General features: G+C 36.2%; 1 protein-coding gene across 4 annotated transcripts in view; it reads left to right on the forward strand.

Moving 5' to 3' along the window:
• The window catches only part of LOC150108853 (uncharacterized), a 383,408-nt gene that overhangs the window by 331,420 nt on the left and 32,549 nt on the right, over positions 1–19,439 (forward strand). For all 4 annotated transcript variants that reach the window (XM_090403785.1, XM_090403777.1, XM_090403770.1 and 1 more), the window contains one exon: positions 13,512–13,568. In XM_090403785.1, the coding sequence (XP_090259911.1) occupies positions 13,512–13,568 (57 nt within the window). The remainder of the gene's footprint in view (positions 1–13,511; positions 13,569–19,439) is intronic.

Here is a 19,439-nt window from a genome sequence, read left to right on the forward strand (position 1 = left end):
ACCACGAGTTTTGAGAGAATCTGCTAAAGAACTGACAGTTACTTTGACCTTGTTTTCAATGAAAGCCGCTACGGGAAAGGCCCAGGGAATGGAAGGAAGGTAAGATAGTGCCATTGCATAAGGGTGGAAGCAGACTGGAAGTATCTAATTATAGATCGGTTTGTGTGTCATCAGTAGTTGTGAAGATCTTGGAGAAATAAGTGAGGGACCGTATACAGCATTTGGCAGATGAGGGTAATGTTATCTGTGGGAGTCAAAATGGATTTGTGAAGGGGTGCTCTTGTTTTAGTAATATGCTAGCCTTTTATAATAAAATTACAAGAGCAGTAGATGAGGAAAAGGCATATATTGCCATTTTCTTGGATATTTAGCAAAGGCATTTGACAGGTTGCGACATGATAAGCTGATATTTAAGTTGTGGCACATGAGTCCAGATGTCAGGTTAGTCAACTGGATTCGGGATTGGCTGTCTGATAGGTATCAGAGAGTTTTGTATGGTGGGGCAATTTCAAGGAGACAGAGGGTTACAAGTGGGGTCCCATAGGGCTCAGTACTGGGACCCATATTTTTTAACCTTTATATCAATGACATTGTCAATGGATTGCAGGGTGATATTCAGTTGTTTGTGGATGATGTGAAGCTGGGAAGGGTTATTAGTAATAGTGCAGATGTGGTAGACCTGCAAGAGGATTTGAATAAGCTAGACAGATTGGCAAATGAATGATAGTGTCGGTTTAATGCAGCAAAATGTAAGGTCTTGAGGTTTGGGACACATCAATGGGACAGTGCATACCCTATTGGAGGAGCTATAGTGGAGAAAATAGGGGAAACAAGAGATCTGGGGTTGATGATTGATAGAAGCCTGAAATTTAGAGGACATATTGCAAAGTTGGTAAAGGTAACACAGATGATTGCTGCAATAATGAGAAGGACACTGACTTGCAGAGATAAGAGGGTTATTATTCCGTTGTATAAGTCTCTGATCAGACTACACTTGGACTATTCTCAGATTTGGTCCCCAGGTGAAGGGGATAAATTAACTGTGGAAAGGATACAAAGACAAATGACAAAGATGATTTCAGGACTGTACAAGCATAGTTATGAGGATCAGCTGAGGGAATGTGGACTGCAGAGTTTGGTGGATAGAAGAAGGAGAGGTGATATGATTGAGACTTTTAAACTGTTGAGAGGTGGTTACAGGGTTGACACTGGGGAGTTCTTTCACTTGGTTGAACAGCGGGAAGGAGTGATGACAAGAGGCCATCCCTGGAAGTTACGAAAGGAAACTGTGAGCAAGAGGGTAAGGAGTGGTTTCTTTGCGTGGAGGGTGGTTGAACCGTGGAATGCATTGCTGGATGGAGTGGTGGGAGCAAGAATGGTCAATGAGCTTAAGGAATGGTATGATAGACTTTGTGTTTCCTATGCGGGACCTCCCATAATGAGTCTTGATAGACTTTGTGTTTCCTAAGAAGGACCTCCTGTGATGAATCTTTTGACTCCATGGAGGCCTGAATAATAATAATAATAAATAGCAAGCAATAGCATGCTTCTCTCCCTTTTCTATGTTTTTTTTCTGTGTGTTATCTAATTTTATTATTTTATTGTATTTAAGTTAATTATTATAGTTTTACATTTAATGGTAATCTCATGTTATTTTGTAACCTCCTGTGTGTTGACACTCCAGCACATGACTCAGCTCTGTAAAAGGAATTATAGTTCATTGTTCTACTTTACCTTGTGATTATGCTGATGATGCTGAAATCCATAAATATTTGTAGTAATTAAATTATTATTCTTAATTCTTGTGAACACTTGTTGCCTAATAATCATTGGGGGTTGTTCTGCATTTGTTGTATGTTTCAGTATAGAATGAGAATGTAGTCGTGTCTTAATCCACTTGCAGTGAAAGCATGGAAAGCGAAGGGCTTCATTCTAACAAGGATGATTTCAGAGCAGAATATAACAATAGAAATCTCCAAGATCACCTGCTTGATATTGTTACAGTGTGAAATGACATGAAGTTGGAAATGGTTGAGTAAAATGCATTCTGTGGAAAAGCAAGTGCACAATATTGTGGTCTTAGTTACTGAGGATAGGCAACCTCTATATAATGTTTGGAAGCGGAACTAGTTAAGAACAGATCAAGTGTTAGAAGAATGGAGAAGATTATCTTATATTCTTGTTCAGGTAGATGGATGATTTGCATTATATCACTGCTTAGCAGATATTTTCATTTCTTTTCTTACTTGGTCAATAGAATTTTGAAAACAGAAACCAGTTAGATATAAGAGTGATTTTCAGAATTTGGAGAATGGTAAAGACAACAGAGGATTCTAGGTTTGATATTCTCTATCATAGGACATCAAATTAAACATAGGCACTGTATGATTCCTTCCAGCTTGTGGTGGAAGGAATCATACAGTTGTGGTTGTGATCTGAGATTCAGGTGTAATGTCTAAGTGGTGATTTATATTATTTATATTTGTGCATATCCCACACATGTTGAAAGTTTATTTTTCACTAGGTTAGACTATAATAAATTTAGTTTAATCCTTTATCCCAGTGAGATCAAACAAAGTTTGCACCTGAAAATATCTTCAGGACTGAATATAGTGTTGTACTATCTTACCTGGGTAAGTAGTACAACACCAGGCAACTCATAGCAAAGGTGGAGCAAGATACCAACACTTTTATCCCAGTATCTCCCATAATGCAAAACACATCTCCTTGTGGATATGTATACTGTTATGCATTAAGGGATTGGCCACTACCCAGACTAGTTTCGACCTTTATTGAGGTCTCTTCAGTGGGAGCCAGGCCCAGATTTGGAGATACCAGGCAGAAGCAGTAGCAAGGTCATCTTTACCTATAGGAGTTGACAAAAGGTTTGCCACCTTTTTTTTTTTATTAAATTACTCTGGATTTAGAGAAAGATGTTGAAAGTTTATTTTTCACTAGGTTAGACTATAATAAATGTAGTTTAATCCTTTATCCCAGTGAGAGCAAACAAAGTTTACACCTAAAAATATCTTTAGGTCTGAATATAGTGTTGTACTATCTTACCTGAGTAAGTAGTGCAACACCAGGCAACTCGTAGCAAAGGTGGAACAAGATACCAACACTCCTATCCTAGTATCTCCCATAATGCAAAACACATCTCCTTGCGGATATGTATACTGTTATGCATTAAGGGATTGGCCACTACTCAGACTAGTTTCGACCTTTATTGAGGTCTCTTCAGTGGGAGCCAGGCCCAGAGTTGGAGATACCAGGTAGAAGCAGTAGCAAGGCCATCTTTACCTATAGGAGTTGCCAAAAGGTTCACCTTTTTATTTTAGTCTAACCTAGTGAAAAATAAACTTTCAACATCTTTCTCCAAATCCAGAGTAATTGAATAAAAAAAAGGTGGCAAACCTTTTGGCAACTGCTATAGGTAAAGATGACCTTGCTACTGCTTCTGCCTGGTATCTCCAACTCTGGGCCTGGCTCCCACTGAAGAGACCTCAATAAAGGTCGAAACTAGTCTGGGTAGTGGCCAATCCCTTAATGCATAACAGTATACATATCCACAAGGAGATGTGTTTTGCATTATGGGAGATACTGGGATAGGAGTGTTGGTAGCTTGCTCCACCCTTGCTACGAGTTGCCTGGTGTTGTACTACTTACCCAGGTAAGATAGTACAACATGATATTCAGTCCTGAAGATATTTTCAGGTGCAAACTTTGTTTGCTCTCACTGGGATAAATGATTAAACTAAATTTATTATATGCCACACATGTTGGTGAAGTGGATATCAAAATTAATTTTTCTCTTTGTAGGATTTGGGGGGTGGGGGGAGGGATAATAGTTATTGATTTTATTCTTTGAAGGATTTTTGTTAACTGCAGTGATATAATTGCTTGTTATTCTGTTTGTGATTCATTTTGGTTGTGAATAGTTGAAAATAGGGACACATATAGTGAAAAAGAAATACTCTTGGACATACTGCTCATGAGAACACTATACCCGCATGCAGTAGTGTTCCTGACAATACCACCACTATTATCAAAGGGAGATACATAATAAGTCTCTCTTTGATAGGATATTCATTATTTTATCATAAAATGATAAATCTTTCCATTTACAAACCCTTGAGAATTCTAATACTTCTGTCAGCTTCAGGTTATTTTGTTTTCCTTTCAGTCTTTCAAGGTATATCCTGTTGAAAGGTTCATGTTGAACAACTTGGAACATTCCCCTAAACTAGGCAGTGATACAATATCTGACTTCAGAGCATCATTAACATCAAACCTACTTAACACCAAATGCAATTCTGATTCATTCATATCTAGTATCTTTAAGTATTCTTCTCTCCATTTGAACATTACACATCATTCTCACCAGTATGACTTTTCACAGTCACAGAAAAGGAAGGTAATCAGTAGTGCTCCACAGGTTCTGTTCCTATGCCATTGCTGTTCAACTTATTTATTGTTGATATTTCAGAGGAGATTGGTTTATGATTGACAGGGAATATTCAGTTGTTTTCTATGGTCACAAAGTAGGGAATGAGTTTATAAGAATTTGATGTAATGTCTGGTCCCTTCAGCAAGAAAACAAAAATTGACTTGTAACCTGTACAAACAAGCATAGCTGATATTTTAATATCAGCTATGCTTGTTTGTACAGGTTACAAGTCCTTACAAGTTATTACAAGTTAATAAGTGCATGGTGTTGCATATTTTTGGAGTAAAGAGCTGAAGAATGGTGCATTTGTGATAATGTGCTTCAGGCTGATGAAATTTGGGATCTAGTATGATCAGCAAATATTTGAAGTTCGGAGGATTTTTCACATCATACAGTGACTACTATGTGCAGATTACATTTTATCACATAGTTTCTAATGTAATAAGTATACTCTTGAGATGGTCCATAGACATGACTAAAGCAATATCAAAACTCTGGACTGTTAGTTAGGAAGAGAGACCTGATGAAATCACAATTTAATGGAAAGGAAAAAAAGTTATAGTATGAGAGGTTAAAACATTAAATTCATGGCATGTTCCTCAAGGGGTATACAGGACACAATGATGGTACTACGCAAAAAGTTTACACTATTACTCAGTGGCATAGCTGGGGGACACGTTTTGGGGGGTTTCACGTGAGACACAATTTTATTTGTTGCTGATTCTTTTATTTACTTTAAATTAGTAATTTTTGTTACTTAATAATTAGTTTTTAACAACTGTACTTACAACTAAAATAAACAAAATATTAATATAACAAAACCGTTACATTTCCTATCATACTATAATTCAAATTCTTAAAAATAAAACAATAAAATGCTTTATTGGTTATTCCTTAATGCTGCGTCTCAGCAGCAGGCACTGCGCAGTCAGTACACATTTGTGAAAATGTTTTTTTTTTTTTTTTCCTTCTAATTTTACGTATAACTAAGGCCATCGACAGGGTTTTAGGATCCCAGTAATAATATTTTTGCAGTTCCCTATTATATTAGATTTTTTGCTTAACCCTTTTGATCATGCTTATAAAAATTAACAAGCATGATTCCAAAATGCTAAAATGCCTGATTCATCATTAGTTTTTTTTTTTTTTTAAATCTGTTACACATTTATATCATTTGGGTTGTTATCGAAACTGTTGAAAACATATTTATTGTATTCTTTATCTATGGTTAGTCTAGAGTAGGGGTGGGCAACTCTTGGCATGCGTGCCAAACATGGCACAGCAATGACTTTTTTCCGGCATGCAACCCAGATCTCACCTTAATAATTAAATAAATACATTTCAGACATTTTCGCTGACTTGTATATTTTAACTTAATATAATACAATTTTATTAAGTACAGTAATACCAAATAAAAATGCAATAAAGAAGCAAACCCTACCAACTGTTTTAGTAGTAATAAGAAAATAAGAAACAAAGATCCTATTTACAAGCCTATGTACAAGTTTCGTCCAGTTCAGTTGTTGCATCATTCGCCAGGCAGCCAGACGTGGCGTGACTCCTTCACCATCATTTGATATATCTTTTCGTGTTTTGTAAAGAACATATCCATTTTCTAAAGTGTGTATATATATGTGGATTTGTATTTTATTAAATTGTAAGTCATTAAAATGTGGATTGGAAGTATTTATTATCAATTAATATGTTTAACTTATTAGAATATTATTCGAATATAACTCGCACTTTTTTTCCCCAAAATTAAAGCTAAAAATCGTGGTGCAAGATATATGTGGGGATTTTCAGAAACTAAAGTTTTCAGTTGTTTTTGTAAAATCCCTGCATATATCTCGCACCACGATTGCTATTTCCTGCCTAGAGAGCAGTTTCCTTGTGTGCATCCTACTCAAATAGCTTCATCTTCTTTCCCATTATTTCAAGCAAAAATTACCAGTAATTTACAAGACTTGAAATACTTAATGAACAATCCTTCATTTTACCAGAACAAGTTACCATAACTTGTTAACTTGTAACTGGTAACTTGTTCTGGTAAAATACTTATAAGCTCTGTATTACTAAATCTTGGTATTTCTAGCCTGGCTCCCACTGATGAGACCTCAATAAAGGTTGAAACCGGTCTGGGTAGTGGCCCCTTGCCTTTAATACAAAACATCATACAATCCCTCCTTGGAGATGTGTTTTGGCATTAAGGGTAAATATTAAGATTAGTGATCAAAGCTTATGCCACCTTTACCACAAGTTGCCTTGGTCTTGCACTACCTGTAGGATCAGCTAGACTTGCATCACTTGCAGGCGCAAACTTGACTTGTTTGTCTGTTTGCTTACTTGGGAAATGGAGTAAAACCAGGTTTAAAATTGCTTGGTATTTTTAACATATATACGTGGGCTGTTCAATAAGTAATAAGACTAATTTTACTGTGGCGAAACCACTCATCACAATATTAATTTCTGTAGAATAAAGAAATGTTGCTGTATGTATTAACAAAAGCGGTTAATAGATGGCATATACGGGCTGATGTGCCAGAGTGTCACATGACTAAATGCAAGTGCTCATCGGCACGCCTACGAGGTGTGACCAGGCTTCGAAATGGAAGTGTCCTTGGAACAGCGTTATGCGATTAAATTTTGTGTGCGTTTGCAAAAATCGGCATCAGACACTTTTAACATGATACGCGAAGCTTTACACGATGAAGCAATGTCGAAGGCAAGTGTTTTTTGCTGGCATAAAACTTTTAAGGAAGAAAGGCAAAATGTGGAAGATCTTGAATGTGAGGGAAGACCTTCAACGTCCATCACAGAGACAATGATCAACACAGCAGCGATTATCATCAAGCACGTCAAAAGGAAGCGTCCATTGCTGAAGAATGGCTTCTTATTGCACCACAATAATGCAAGATCACATATTGCTGGTTGTGTAGTGGACGTTTTGCAGAAGAACAACACAGATATCCTACCACACCCTCCATCCAGTCCTGATCTCGCACCGTGCGATTTCTGGCTGTTTTCTCAGCTCAAGAAACCACTAAGAGGCCGCCATTTTGAAAGCAACAAAGCATGTGTAAAAGCTGCGGAGGCGGTTTTGAAAGAACTCTCAAAAAATGGACTTTCACATGTGTTTAAGAAGTGGATGTAACGTTGGGACAAATGCATCGCGTCTCACAGTAGTTACTTCGAAAAAGACCATGTAAATGATGATGATTAAAGGTAATCTGTTTTTTGTATAAATATAGGCTTATTACTTATTGAACAGCCTATGTGTGTATATATATATATATATTTATTTATTTATTTGCTACATGCTCTTCACAGATTGAGCAGAATGTCACAACCACCAGCAAAAAAACAGACATTCAAATGAAAAGGATATTAGACAATTTAAAGAATACTGGACTGAAAAATTTGGCATGATTAAGAAAGATAATAAAGAATTATGCATTTTATGTTCTGAATCAGTTGATTGTAAGACTTCTTCTGTAAAGAGACATTTTGAAACTGTTCATAAGAAATTAAGTAATAAAAGTGAGCAAGAACAGAGAGAATTAATTTCTTGTGAACCGAGTAAGACAAAAAAACAGTCCGATACGTTGATGAAATTTATTTCAGGTAGACCTAGTTCCAACTTAGTTGTTGCTAGTTTTGAGGTTTCAAAAGTTATTGCCCAACATGGAAAACCACTCAGTAATGGTGAGTATATTAAAGAAGCATGGCTAGAATGTGCTGCTTTCCTTTTTGACAATCTTTCAGAAAAGGTAAAAATTATTTGGCACATTAAAGAATTGTCTGTGAGTAGAAAAACAATTAAGGATAGGATACTTACATTGGAAAGGAATACAGCAGAAAAATTAACAAAAGTTTGGCTTCACGTAAGTTCTTTTCTATTTGTGTAGATGAGAGCACAGACACTAAATCATCAGCTAGGCTGGTAATCTTTGCTCAATTTTGTAGGGATGCCTCTCTTCGAGTTCATCCCTACAAAATGCAAAGAGAGGATTAACCTTGTAACACTACTTGAGCGTATCAGTGGGGTTGAAATATGTAAAGCAGTTATGAATGAATTATCTATTCGGCAAATTGATATTTCAAAAATGATATCCATCACAACAGATGGTGCGCCCAGCATGATTGGTAAGGAAGCAGGATTAGTAAATCTGTTTGCAAAATTGCATCCTACATGAGGAGAATTTATGTGCAAACGCTGGCCTAAAGGAACTTCAAGAAGTGATGCAAACAGTAACTAAGGTTGTTGATTACATTTCTGCACCTGCTTTGAATAAAAGACAATTTCAGAATCTATTGAATGAGGTAGATTCGGTGTACAAAGGACTAATAATGTACAACAATGCTCGTTGGCTTAGTCGAGGTCTTGTTCAGAAACGATTTGTTGAATGCCTGGCTGAGATAAATCTCTTTTTGACTAATCAACAAATGTGTTATAAAGATATGTATGACATTGTGTGGGTTTGAAACTGATGTTTTTTTGCAGATTTTTGCAAAATTGAACCTCAAACTACAGGACACGAAAACATCTTCAAATACACTTGCAGATGTTTTCGTGGATAAATATGGATGATTTTGAAATGCAGTTGATTGAATTTCAAATCTGGAGGTAGAAAATTTGGAGGTAGAAATTTGTTGATCTCAAAGTTGACTTGGAAAATATTGAAAAGGAGTGATTAGAGACGAGAATAACAGAGAGAAGTGCGGAAAAAGAGGTACTAAGAACTTGGAATGCTGTTCCCAGAACTTTTGTATGTTTAAAAACCCTTGAAACAGCATTATTATCCATTTTTGCATCTACATATTCTTGTGAATCATTGTTCTCAGTGATGAACTTTGTCTTGTAACAGGAGTAGCCTTACAGATGAAATTAGTAGCGCATGCATATCTCTACAGGTTACAAAATATAAACCTGATATAAATTATCTGTCATTAGTGATGCAGCAGCAGAAGTCTCATTGATTCTAAATAAATAAAATGTCCACTATTTTTCTTTCTCTAGTTTTCATTTGATGTTTTCTGCTAAAAATGGTAAAGATTAATTTCTGTTTAATATATTATGTAGGTAAAATAACAATTTATCTGTAATTTTTATGTATTACTCGTAAGGGATTAAGAAGTAATGAAATTATATCTTTAATTTTATTTTCTTTTATTGTGCTTTAGTCAAGTAAAACGATTATGAGATTGTGCACTGCAATATATTGGAAAAACCTGAAAAAAATTATGTCTGACTGATCTTTATAAAAAATATAAAAAAATTCAGAATTATTGTTTACTCTTGCTGATGTTAAAAATTGCGTCTTTAAATTGTGTGGCTTTATATTGCAGCTAGATTTACACTTAAATGCAAATAAAAAAATATTCACGCTATCAACAGGGTAGAAGGACTTAAGTAAAAATTCCATCACTAATTTTTACATTCATTCAATCTTACATGACTTACAATAGTCACTCTTACAATATTCTTTGATTTTACCATTCTAGTGTGATTTTTGATTATTTGAAAAAGTCTTCCCAATACTTAAGACACCAAATAATAATATGTTCCCCAAAATTTCGGTTGGCACATGAGAAAATTTTGCATCAAAGATTTGGCAATTTTGGTATGCACACTAAAAAAAGTTGCTCATCCCCTGTGCTAGAGTCTAGATTTAAACAAATCTATCATACTGCTGCATGTTTGGGAGTTTATGGCAATCAAGGAACTGCACCGAACCCGCCAGTCTGACCAGTGGTGACGGTGACTAAGCCTCAGATTATCAGAAATGCTATACATCTTTTTGACTTTTTTGTAGTATTTTTGGTGTGTATTGAGAAGGGCGGTAAACTCAGGGACTGCCCTGGGCGGCAAAAGCTCTAGTTATGCCACTGCTATTACTACCTTCCCATTGACAGTTTTTCTTCAAATTAATCCATTATCTGTCAGGACTCTAATATTGTTAGATGTTATATTTCAGTTTTCTAAGGTGCTGCTTACCACATTAGTCCACCTAGACCTTGGATTTCATCAGGGTTTTTCATGCCATTCTGTTTTGCTAATCTTTCCCTCTCCCATTCTATTTAAGTGACCATACTATCTGAGATCAACTCTACCCACACATTCCTAAATGTTAACATGAAGTTCCTTCCTAATATCTTAATTTTTAATGAGATTTTGCCATTGGTGCCATCTGTTTTTTCAGAACTTTCATTTCTGTGGTTTGTACTCTTTGATCAGTTGCTTTATTTCTAACTCCGCTCTCATATCTGTAAGTTAAAATTAGGTTGAACACTGTGTGGTGTACATTTAGTTTGGTGTTTTGGCTAAGGTCTCTCTTATTCCATATAAATTATTGACTTGACTCCCTACTATGTCAGGCTTGCTAATTCTGTTGTCTGTATATTAATACAAAAAGAATTATATGTAAAGTGGAAGAAATGCTGATATATGCAGAGAAAACACAGCTCATCTGCCAACTTAAGTAGTAACACCATTGTATTTCTTCCTTCACCAATCCTTCTGAAATATACTATACCTTTCAGCTTCTGTTTCTGTCAGGATGCTGTCTTCTATCAACCAGGTTTCTTTTTCTAAGCCAATAATCTTTAGACAAAAGGATCTATTAAGTCTATAAACCAATTTCTTGTATTCCTGTTCCTTCTGGCATTTGTTTATAAAGCAATGTATTGTTAATTTTCTCCTTAGACTGACAAATATATTTGCTGTCCCCAGTCTCCACTCTCTTCTGATATACTACACAATTTCAATCATCCAAGCCACCATCTCTACAAGGTCCTTCCTTCCTACTAGCTTCCATCTTTTCAGCTCTAATTTCTCCTGCTCTGCTTAACTCTCTTGCTCAGAGAAAACTGCAACTAATCCAAATGCCTTCATCTTTTACTGTTCACTTGCATATAGCTCCAAAAGTCATCAAATGCACTTCAAACATCCACATATTTCAAATCTCTCTCTTACATTCTTGCTATCATATCATTCTATATTACTATTTGTTTCCTCAGTTCCAGAATATGATATGGAAGAAACACATTCTCTAACCTTCTCCTCACACTTTTCAGCGGCACAAGTTGTAATGTTACTCTGAGATCCTTTGCTGTACACTTCATATTAACATTTCATTCTCCCTTCTTTTTCCATATTCATACTCTATATTGTTCTCCCCAGATAAGCACTCTTTTAACATTGTTTTACACATATGACATCATTTCACTTCTCTTTCTCTCAAACTCATTCATCACTTTATAACACTCACTCTCGTCTCTCCTGAACATTTAGATTTAGAAAAGGAATACTTTTGTTCTCCTTCTCTAAATCCTCCTGATTCCTTCATCCTTCTCAACTCATTCCTCAAGCCTTGCATTTCCCTCTCCACCACATTTCTCTCTCTCTCTCCAAGCATCCTACTCTCACATGACATCTGTCTGCCCAAAAATGAAATATCTTCATCTGCTGTTATGCTATCCATTGTTAAATTCATAAATACCTCTTTCATGTTCTCTTCAGGCTCTCACCCATTTTCCGACTTCTATTGGTAAATCTAGAAATATCAACACTCATTCATCAGATTTCCAGTTTAATGACTACCTATCCATTAAAGGCCACTTATGAGTTAGGTAGATGAGTACAAGATGATCAACAACACTTCAAATACCGTACCCAAGATGTTGAGTCATTCTTCATTACCTCTGCATTGTCACAACAATATCCTTGAGACCCTTTTGGTTGTGCAATAACAGTATGGAAATAGGTGCATGAGACTAGCTCTGCAAATATGTATATAAAACATTGTTATTACATGGCATATTTTATATGTGGTAACATTAATTCATTATATAAAAACCCAAATATCATTGGAATTATTTACCTATGTATAACATAAATAGATATTAGACTTATATTAGACTGTTCACATGTTGATGTAACTATAGTAACAACTTTGTGGTAATGCTGAATACACTAATTATCCAACCACAGTAGGGAAAGCAGTTTGTTGGTTGGATAACTGAAGATACAATTGCATGGTGCTATACCAAAAGTTGGCTGATACACTTAACCCAATTAAAACCATGGTCTTTTGAAGATTGAATTATTCAGAGATCACTTCATTACAAAGCAGTAACTTAGTGAATGTAATTTATATAATAAATATGTGTAGAAAACTTCAATAAATCAGTAGCTTTAAACATTTTTGCAAAATAAGTAATGTAAAATTGACCTCTCATTGTTTAGCTGCAGAAACAGGATCAAGTAAAAATTAATTGAACAATTATAGTTGCTGTCAAATTATTCAAGTAGGACAAACATTAATTTGAGATGAGTGGATGTAAAAGGTGTAAAATTGTGATATAAATTATGTAATTTGTGAAGAATAAAATATAGTTATGGAAAAATATACATTATGTTAATTAAAGCAGGAAAAAAAGCAACCAGTATTTTTAATTAGAGATTAATTATTTCAAATGGAAGTATAATTTTTTTTTGCCAGCAAATTGACATCATCCATCCATATTGTGACACCATTCATCCTTTGTCCACTTGACTAAAAAAATTCATAATTTGTATCTTGATCATGTAAAATGGAGGGGAAAGAAATATTTTGATTTGTTAATTTACATGGAAAGAAAATTCTGCAAACTGGAATGTGTCACTGGATATTTTTAATATTTTCATTGCTAATTCTTTTTGTTTGTGTGTGTGTTGAATTCCAAATTGTGCAGAGATGTTTTTTGATTTATTAGACAGCATTGGCAACAGAGAAAATAATTTCTTTTTCAATTTACAAGATAATATACAACAGATCTAATACATTTAAAAATACATATACCATAAACTGTATGTATATACTTATTCTGTTTGTGCTCATTTTATTGTTCTTAATATATTGTATGACACAAGCTAATAAAAATTGATGTTTACATTTTTGTTATCAGCCAGATTAGATTTGTGTAAAACTAAACTTATTGTATAACAATAAATTTTATAATAAATACTTTTGCATCTTTCTGTATCTCAAATTAATTTAGGTGAATCTTTTTTTTTTTTTTCCAGATATACTACTAATGGTGGTCTGTTATATAGTTCTTGTGATACTGGAGTTGTCAGAAGGTAAGAGATGGTTTGTATTTTGTTAAATATTTAAATTTTAATAGTAATTTTATTTGGCAACATCAGTTATTATATTAATTTTGCACAGGATCACTCAACTAGTGACACATCTCAAAAATATGGCTAATATGCTAGCTTATTATTATTATTATTATTAAACAAGACCTCATGGAGTCAAAGACTCATCTAGGAGGTCCTTTTATCTCACACACATCTCATCATACCGGGTCTTAAACACATTCAAACTCCTTGCAGACACCACACTCTCAGGCAAGGCATTCCAATCATTCACAACTCTGCACGAAAAAAACCTGCCTCTCACTCCCCTACTCACACCCTCTTTATATAGTTTCCAGGGATGGCCTCTGGTTCTCCCCTGATCTCCCACTATTCTCTGTAGAACTTCTCCACCATTGATCCTATAGCAACCCCTTACCAACTTGTAGGTCTCTATCATATCTCCCCTCTTCCTTCTCTCCACTAGTCTCTGCAAATTACATCTTTTCAATCTTTCCTCATACTCGACATTCCAGAGGTCAGAAACTACCTTAGTCAGTCGCCTTTGGACCCTTTCCAACATCTCTTCATCCTTCTGAAAACCAGGTGACCAAATCTGGGCACAATAGTCCATGTGTGGCCTAATCAAAGCCTTATACAATGGAACAAGAATCTCCCTACTTCTACACGTCAGTGTCCTCCTCATCATTCCCAGAAGTCTTTGTGTTGTCTTCACAATTTTGGCGATGTGACCCCTAAATTTTAGATCCTTATCCACTATCACTCCCAGATCTCTTATTTCCTCTACTTCCAACAATATATTCTCACCAAGCATAAATTCTGCATCCCATCTTTGTTTTCCAAATTTTAAAACCTTACATTTTGCAACATTGAACTCACATCCCCATTTGCTTGCCCAATCACTCAATTTATTCAAGTCTTCTTGCAAGGCCACAACATCTTCACTACTCTTTATGGTTCGTCCCAACTTTGCATCATCTGCAAACAACTGAATATCTCCATCCAAATCTTCGCCAATATCATTAATATACAAGTTAAATAGTAATGGCCCTAAAACAGATCCCTGAGGCACTCCACTAGTGACTTTCCTTTTCCTGGATATTGCACCCCCATACACAACTTGTTGATACCTATCAGATAGCCAGTCTCCAATCCAATGCACTAATCTAATATCCAACCCCATCTGCTCTAGTTTGACTGTCAACTTATCATGAGGTACTCTATCAAAAGCTTTTGCGAAATCCAAGTATATTACTGTGTATCCTTCTCCTCTGTCCAAGGAAGCAGTCACTTTATTGTAATAAGTAAGTAGATTACTAAAACACGACCTCCCTTTAGCAAATCCATGCTGTCCATCAAAGATTATACCATTCTTGTCAACCCAACTCTGGATCCTAGTTCTCACAATCTTCTCCAACAACTTAACCACAACACCTGACACACAGATAGGCCTATAGTTTGATGCTTGAGTTCAATCACCTCCTTTATGAAGTGGCACAATCTTGCCCTCCTTCCACTCTTTAGGGACTTGACCAAGTGCAAGACTCGTATTAAAAAAATATGTCAAGGCAGGTGTCAACTCTCTGGCACATTCCTTCAGAATACTCGGTGATATATTATCAAGTCCCACAGCCTTATTTACATCTAGTTTACTCAACTCCCCAAACACCTCTTGCTCACTTACAGTCAGTCTCTCCTCCCCATCACAAACTGCTCTTAATCTCTCCATGAAGTCACATTCACTTTCTTTTTCATATCGATAGAACTCCCTAGGATTCGTTTTGGCTTCATTAGCTAACTGCTGTTCATACCTCTCTTTAGCTACTCTCACCAACCAAGTCACTCTCCTTGCCTGGTCTTTGTAGAACTCATGAAATTGGTTACTTACACTTCTCTTATGCTGCCTCCACAATGCCCTTTTTCTCTGTATTGCATGCTTAATCTCTTTATTCATCCATCTCACACCTAACTTATTTAACCTTCTCACCCGTGGTATACATTTAGACATTGCATCCACTAAATATTTTTTGAAAATCCCCCAAGCTGCATTGATCTCTTTTCCAGCTAACTCCTCATTCCATGCTACACCTGCAAGCTGTCTCCTGAGCTCTTCATAATCACCCCCCTTGTAGTTCCACATATACCCTTTTTTCACAGGGGTCCTTGCACTGCTGGCAACCACCCAAGTAATCACCTCATGGTCACTTTCACCAATTGGTGGATGATTTGATACCTCATTGATAATTACATCCTCCGATGAGATGACCAAATCCAAGACCCTTAATCCTCTTGTGCCCTCTGTTACATACTGTCTGAGGTAGTTATCCCTCAAAAACTCAAGAAACTCATTTTCTTTACTTCCAGTTGCTATCTCTTCATTCCAGTCTATATTGCCATAATTAAAATCACCCATAATGATCACCCTTTTCTTATTTGCTTGGCTTATTTGACCATACATTTCACTATCACCACCATCCACATTACCAGGTCTATAACAACATCCCACCAAGTATTTGATTCTATTCACCTCTATCTCACACCATACTGCCTCAAAACCACTGGCCCCATTTCCCCCTTGCATCTCTACCTTGTATGGACATAACTCTTTCTCTATCATCAATAGCACTCCCCCTCCCTTTTTACCCCTTCTATCCTCACGAAACACATCATACCTTTCCATCTCTATTCCTGTCAGGATGTCATCCTCATCTAACCATGTCTCACTTATTCCGACAATCTCTGGGTGCACAGACGCAATTAGTGCAACCATTTCATCCGCCTTGTTTCTTATACTTCTAGCATTGGTATACAAACACAACAACTCATTTCTGGATCTACAGCTAGTTCCACTGATACCACTCACTCGATGTGATCTCTCCATGCTGGACTGGGGCCATTTCCCTTTCTGCTTCTTCATTTTAGAACCCTTTGCAATTCCATCTGTTTCCTTTTGATCCCTGATCATCCCATTACTTTCCTGCCTACACATTCTCTCACCTCCTCTTGGAGCATCCACCTTTCTCACGCTGTGTATCCCTGTCCACCCTGAGCCTCCCCGTTTCCCTGCTCCTCTTGCACACCCATTCTCTCATTATCTGTACTCATATCACTCACTTCCACATTCATTTCCACTCCTTCAATCTCTCCTGTCTTACTCTCCTGCTCTTCCACATCACTCCCCTCTCGATCTGATTCATTCTCTCTATTCACTTCTCTACCTTCCAGCAGCAGTCTCTCCAAGCGACTCACACCATAACCACTCAAATGCAGTCCATCGCTCCCATACAGCTCACTTCGTCCCTCAAACTCATTCCACACATTAACAAACTGTACTCCCATCTCCTCACACATTTCAGCCAGAATATCATTCATAATCCTTGCTCTCCGCCTCATTTCACCACAATCATACCTAGGCAACACACTGACCACCCTTCCTGTCACACTATTCTCCTTTATCTTTCCAAGCAGTCTCCTGACATTCATTTTGACATGCTCTTTGTTCTCTCTCAAATCATTCGTACCAATTAATACAATTAACTCTTTTGCTCGTTCCCGCCTCATATTCAATGCCTCAATCACTCTATTCATTTTACCGCCTGGAAAACATACCTTGTGCATTTTATCCTCTAGTACACCTTTAATAATGGAGTCGCCATACAATGCCACTCGCTCATCTTTTGTTAACTCTTTCATGCCATCATGATTTATTTTAATAGTTTTGACCTGCATTCTCTTAATTTCATTCCGCATCCATTTCATTTCTTGCTTCATCCAATCCAATTCACCTTCTGAACCTCGCGACACATTCACTCTATCATTAAATCTTTCTAACTTTCTAACTCTCGACCTTCTCTTCTCACTTTCCCTCTCATTCATTCTTCTTTGTTTCCGTACTTTCGGTCCAACATACGTCCAACTTTCACTGTCATTCTTCTCACTTTCAAAAACTTCCGGCGAGGCAGATTTGAACCACCGACCTATGATTGCTATATTTTGTATGACCTCTACAGTCCACCGCTCTGCCAACTGAGCTACCGCCGGAACGCGGTAGCTATTAATTATAGCTATTAAATATAGTAATTATTAATATTATTATTATTTTATTGTATCTACAACCAGTCCAAATTAATACAAACTTCATATAAACACCTGTATGTTCAAATTATTATTAATAATAGATTTTTGTTGGAATTAATAGACTCATTGGATGGTCTCATTTAGTCAATGATATCTCTAACATTATACCTTAAATCCATTCACAATTCATTTCGCATCACCAATCTTGTCCAAAAACAACAAAATTTACTCCTCTCCCCTTTATTCACCACACTCTTATGCAAACATACTAAAACAGGCTGCAATATTAAAATTTTAAATAGCTGTAGCTGCACTTACAACAATGGTTGTACTTGCTTTTATTGGCTTTAGACAGTATAACACTGATGTTGACAATATTGCTTCTAGTGTAAATCTTAATTGCTTTTTTACAATTTTTTTTTCCTTAAGAGTGATAGATGACTGGAATGCAGTGCTAGTGAGAACTAGAGGCATTGCAACATTTTTTGTGAGGCTTATGTCTTTTGAATTCATGGAGATGTGTTATAATAATGCTATGTACCTTTTGTGCTCATTTTTAAGTCTGGTTGATAACAGCTCTCACTTTATTGATATGCCAGCAAAGGTTGGTCGATTGGTAGAGCCTCTGCTACTAATGGCTAAATCAAAAAAGTTAAGCAAGTTTGTGCGCAGTTAGTAGTTGGAAGTGAACCAATCGTTTGATGCTGTTGGCGCACACTCCCTCGATGAGTCTTTGGACTCCCTGGAGGTGTCATATAATAATAATAATAATTATTATTATTATTTCATGACACCTCCAAGTCTAAACATTGAGGAAGGACACCTACTCAACAACTTTCCGTCTCCACCACTTAATCACCAACTACATCGAATTAGCACTACCATCATCCTCCACACCAATGCCATCCACTGCCTACAACCACTAGCATTTTTGTCTGTAAATTGCATGTGTTCTGAAGGCCTATTTGTATGCAGTAATAAAAACCCAGGTTTCCAGGAGAAAAAAACATTACTACCTCCGTATGAGATCGGAGGTAGCAACAATTGCAAAAATCGAACTTAAGCCTTTTCCAGTCAAAGGGCACAACGTACCATCGCTCTTCCAATTGCACTATGGAGGCACTCACTTCTGTTAATATAACAATGAACATGATGTAACTAATAGATGATAATGTATTGGTATTAAGAAAATTAAAGTAAGCATATAATAAATATATTTTTTTTTTCCCAGAATTTTGCATTATAAAAATAATAGCCAATGATATAACCAATTTCAATCTTTTAACATAAAAATGTGTGCATCAGAAAATACAACCTTCACTTCCTGGTAAAAAAAATTCTTAACCAGTCTGTTGCTGAAGACTTTTTTATTGTGTTAAAAAAAAAAAAGAAAGAAAAAAAAGTAACCTGAACTATTCAAATACTAGACAAAAGTGCAGGAGCACAATGATAGAAGTAGAGTGAATGTAAGAGGAATGAGTGAGGCAAAGGAGGATGAAGTATGGAGATTCAGTGATTTGTGTGCAGTACAATATATGAATGAAATCTGAGAGAAAGTGTGAATTAGGTAGTGAACAGTTTGAGATCAGTATCTTGAATATTGTACATTGGAAGAGTGAGGGTAATGAGGAGTTTATTATCTTAGTATGATATTGGAGAAGAGATGGACTGCATCTTAACATGGAAGGACATAAGAGATTGAAGAAGTTATTGTTTTCTGAACAGGTTGAAGTTATTGGGCAGGGAAACTAATATTGAAAAGGTTGAGTGTAAGAG

Source organism: Typopeltis vanoorti, chromosome 2 (genome assembly GCF_054136105.1).
Source record: "Typopeltis vanoorti isolate ZY-2024b chromosome 2, IOZ_Tvanoo_1.0, whole genome shotgun sequence".
NCBI lineage: Eukaryota > Metazoa > Arthropoda > Arachnida > Uropygi > Thelyphonidae > Typopeltis > Typopeltis vanoorti.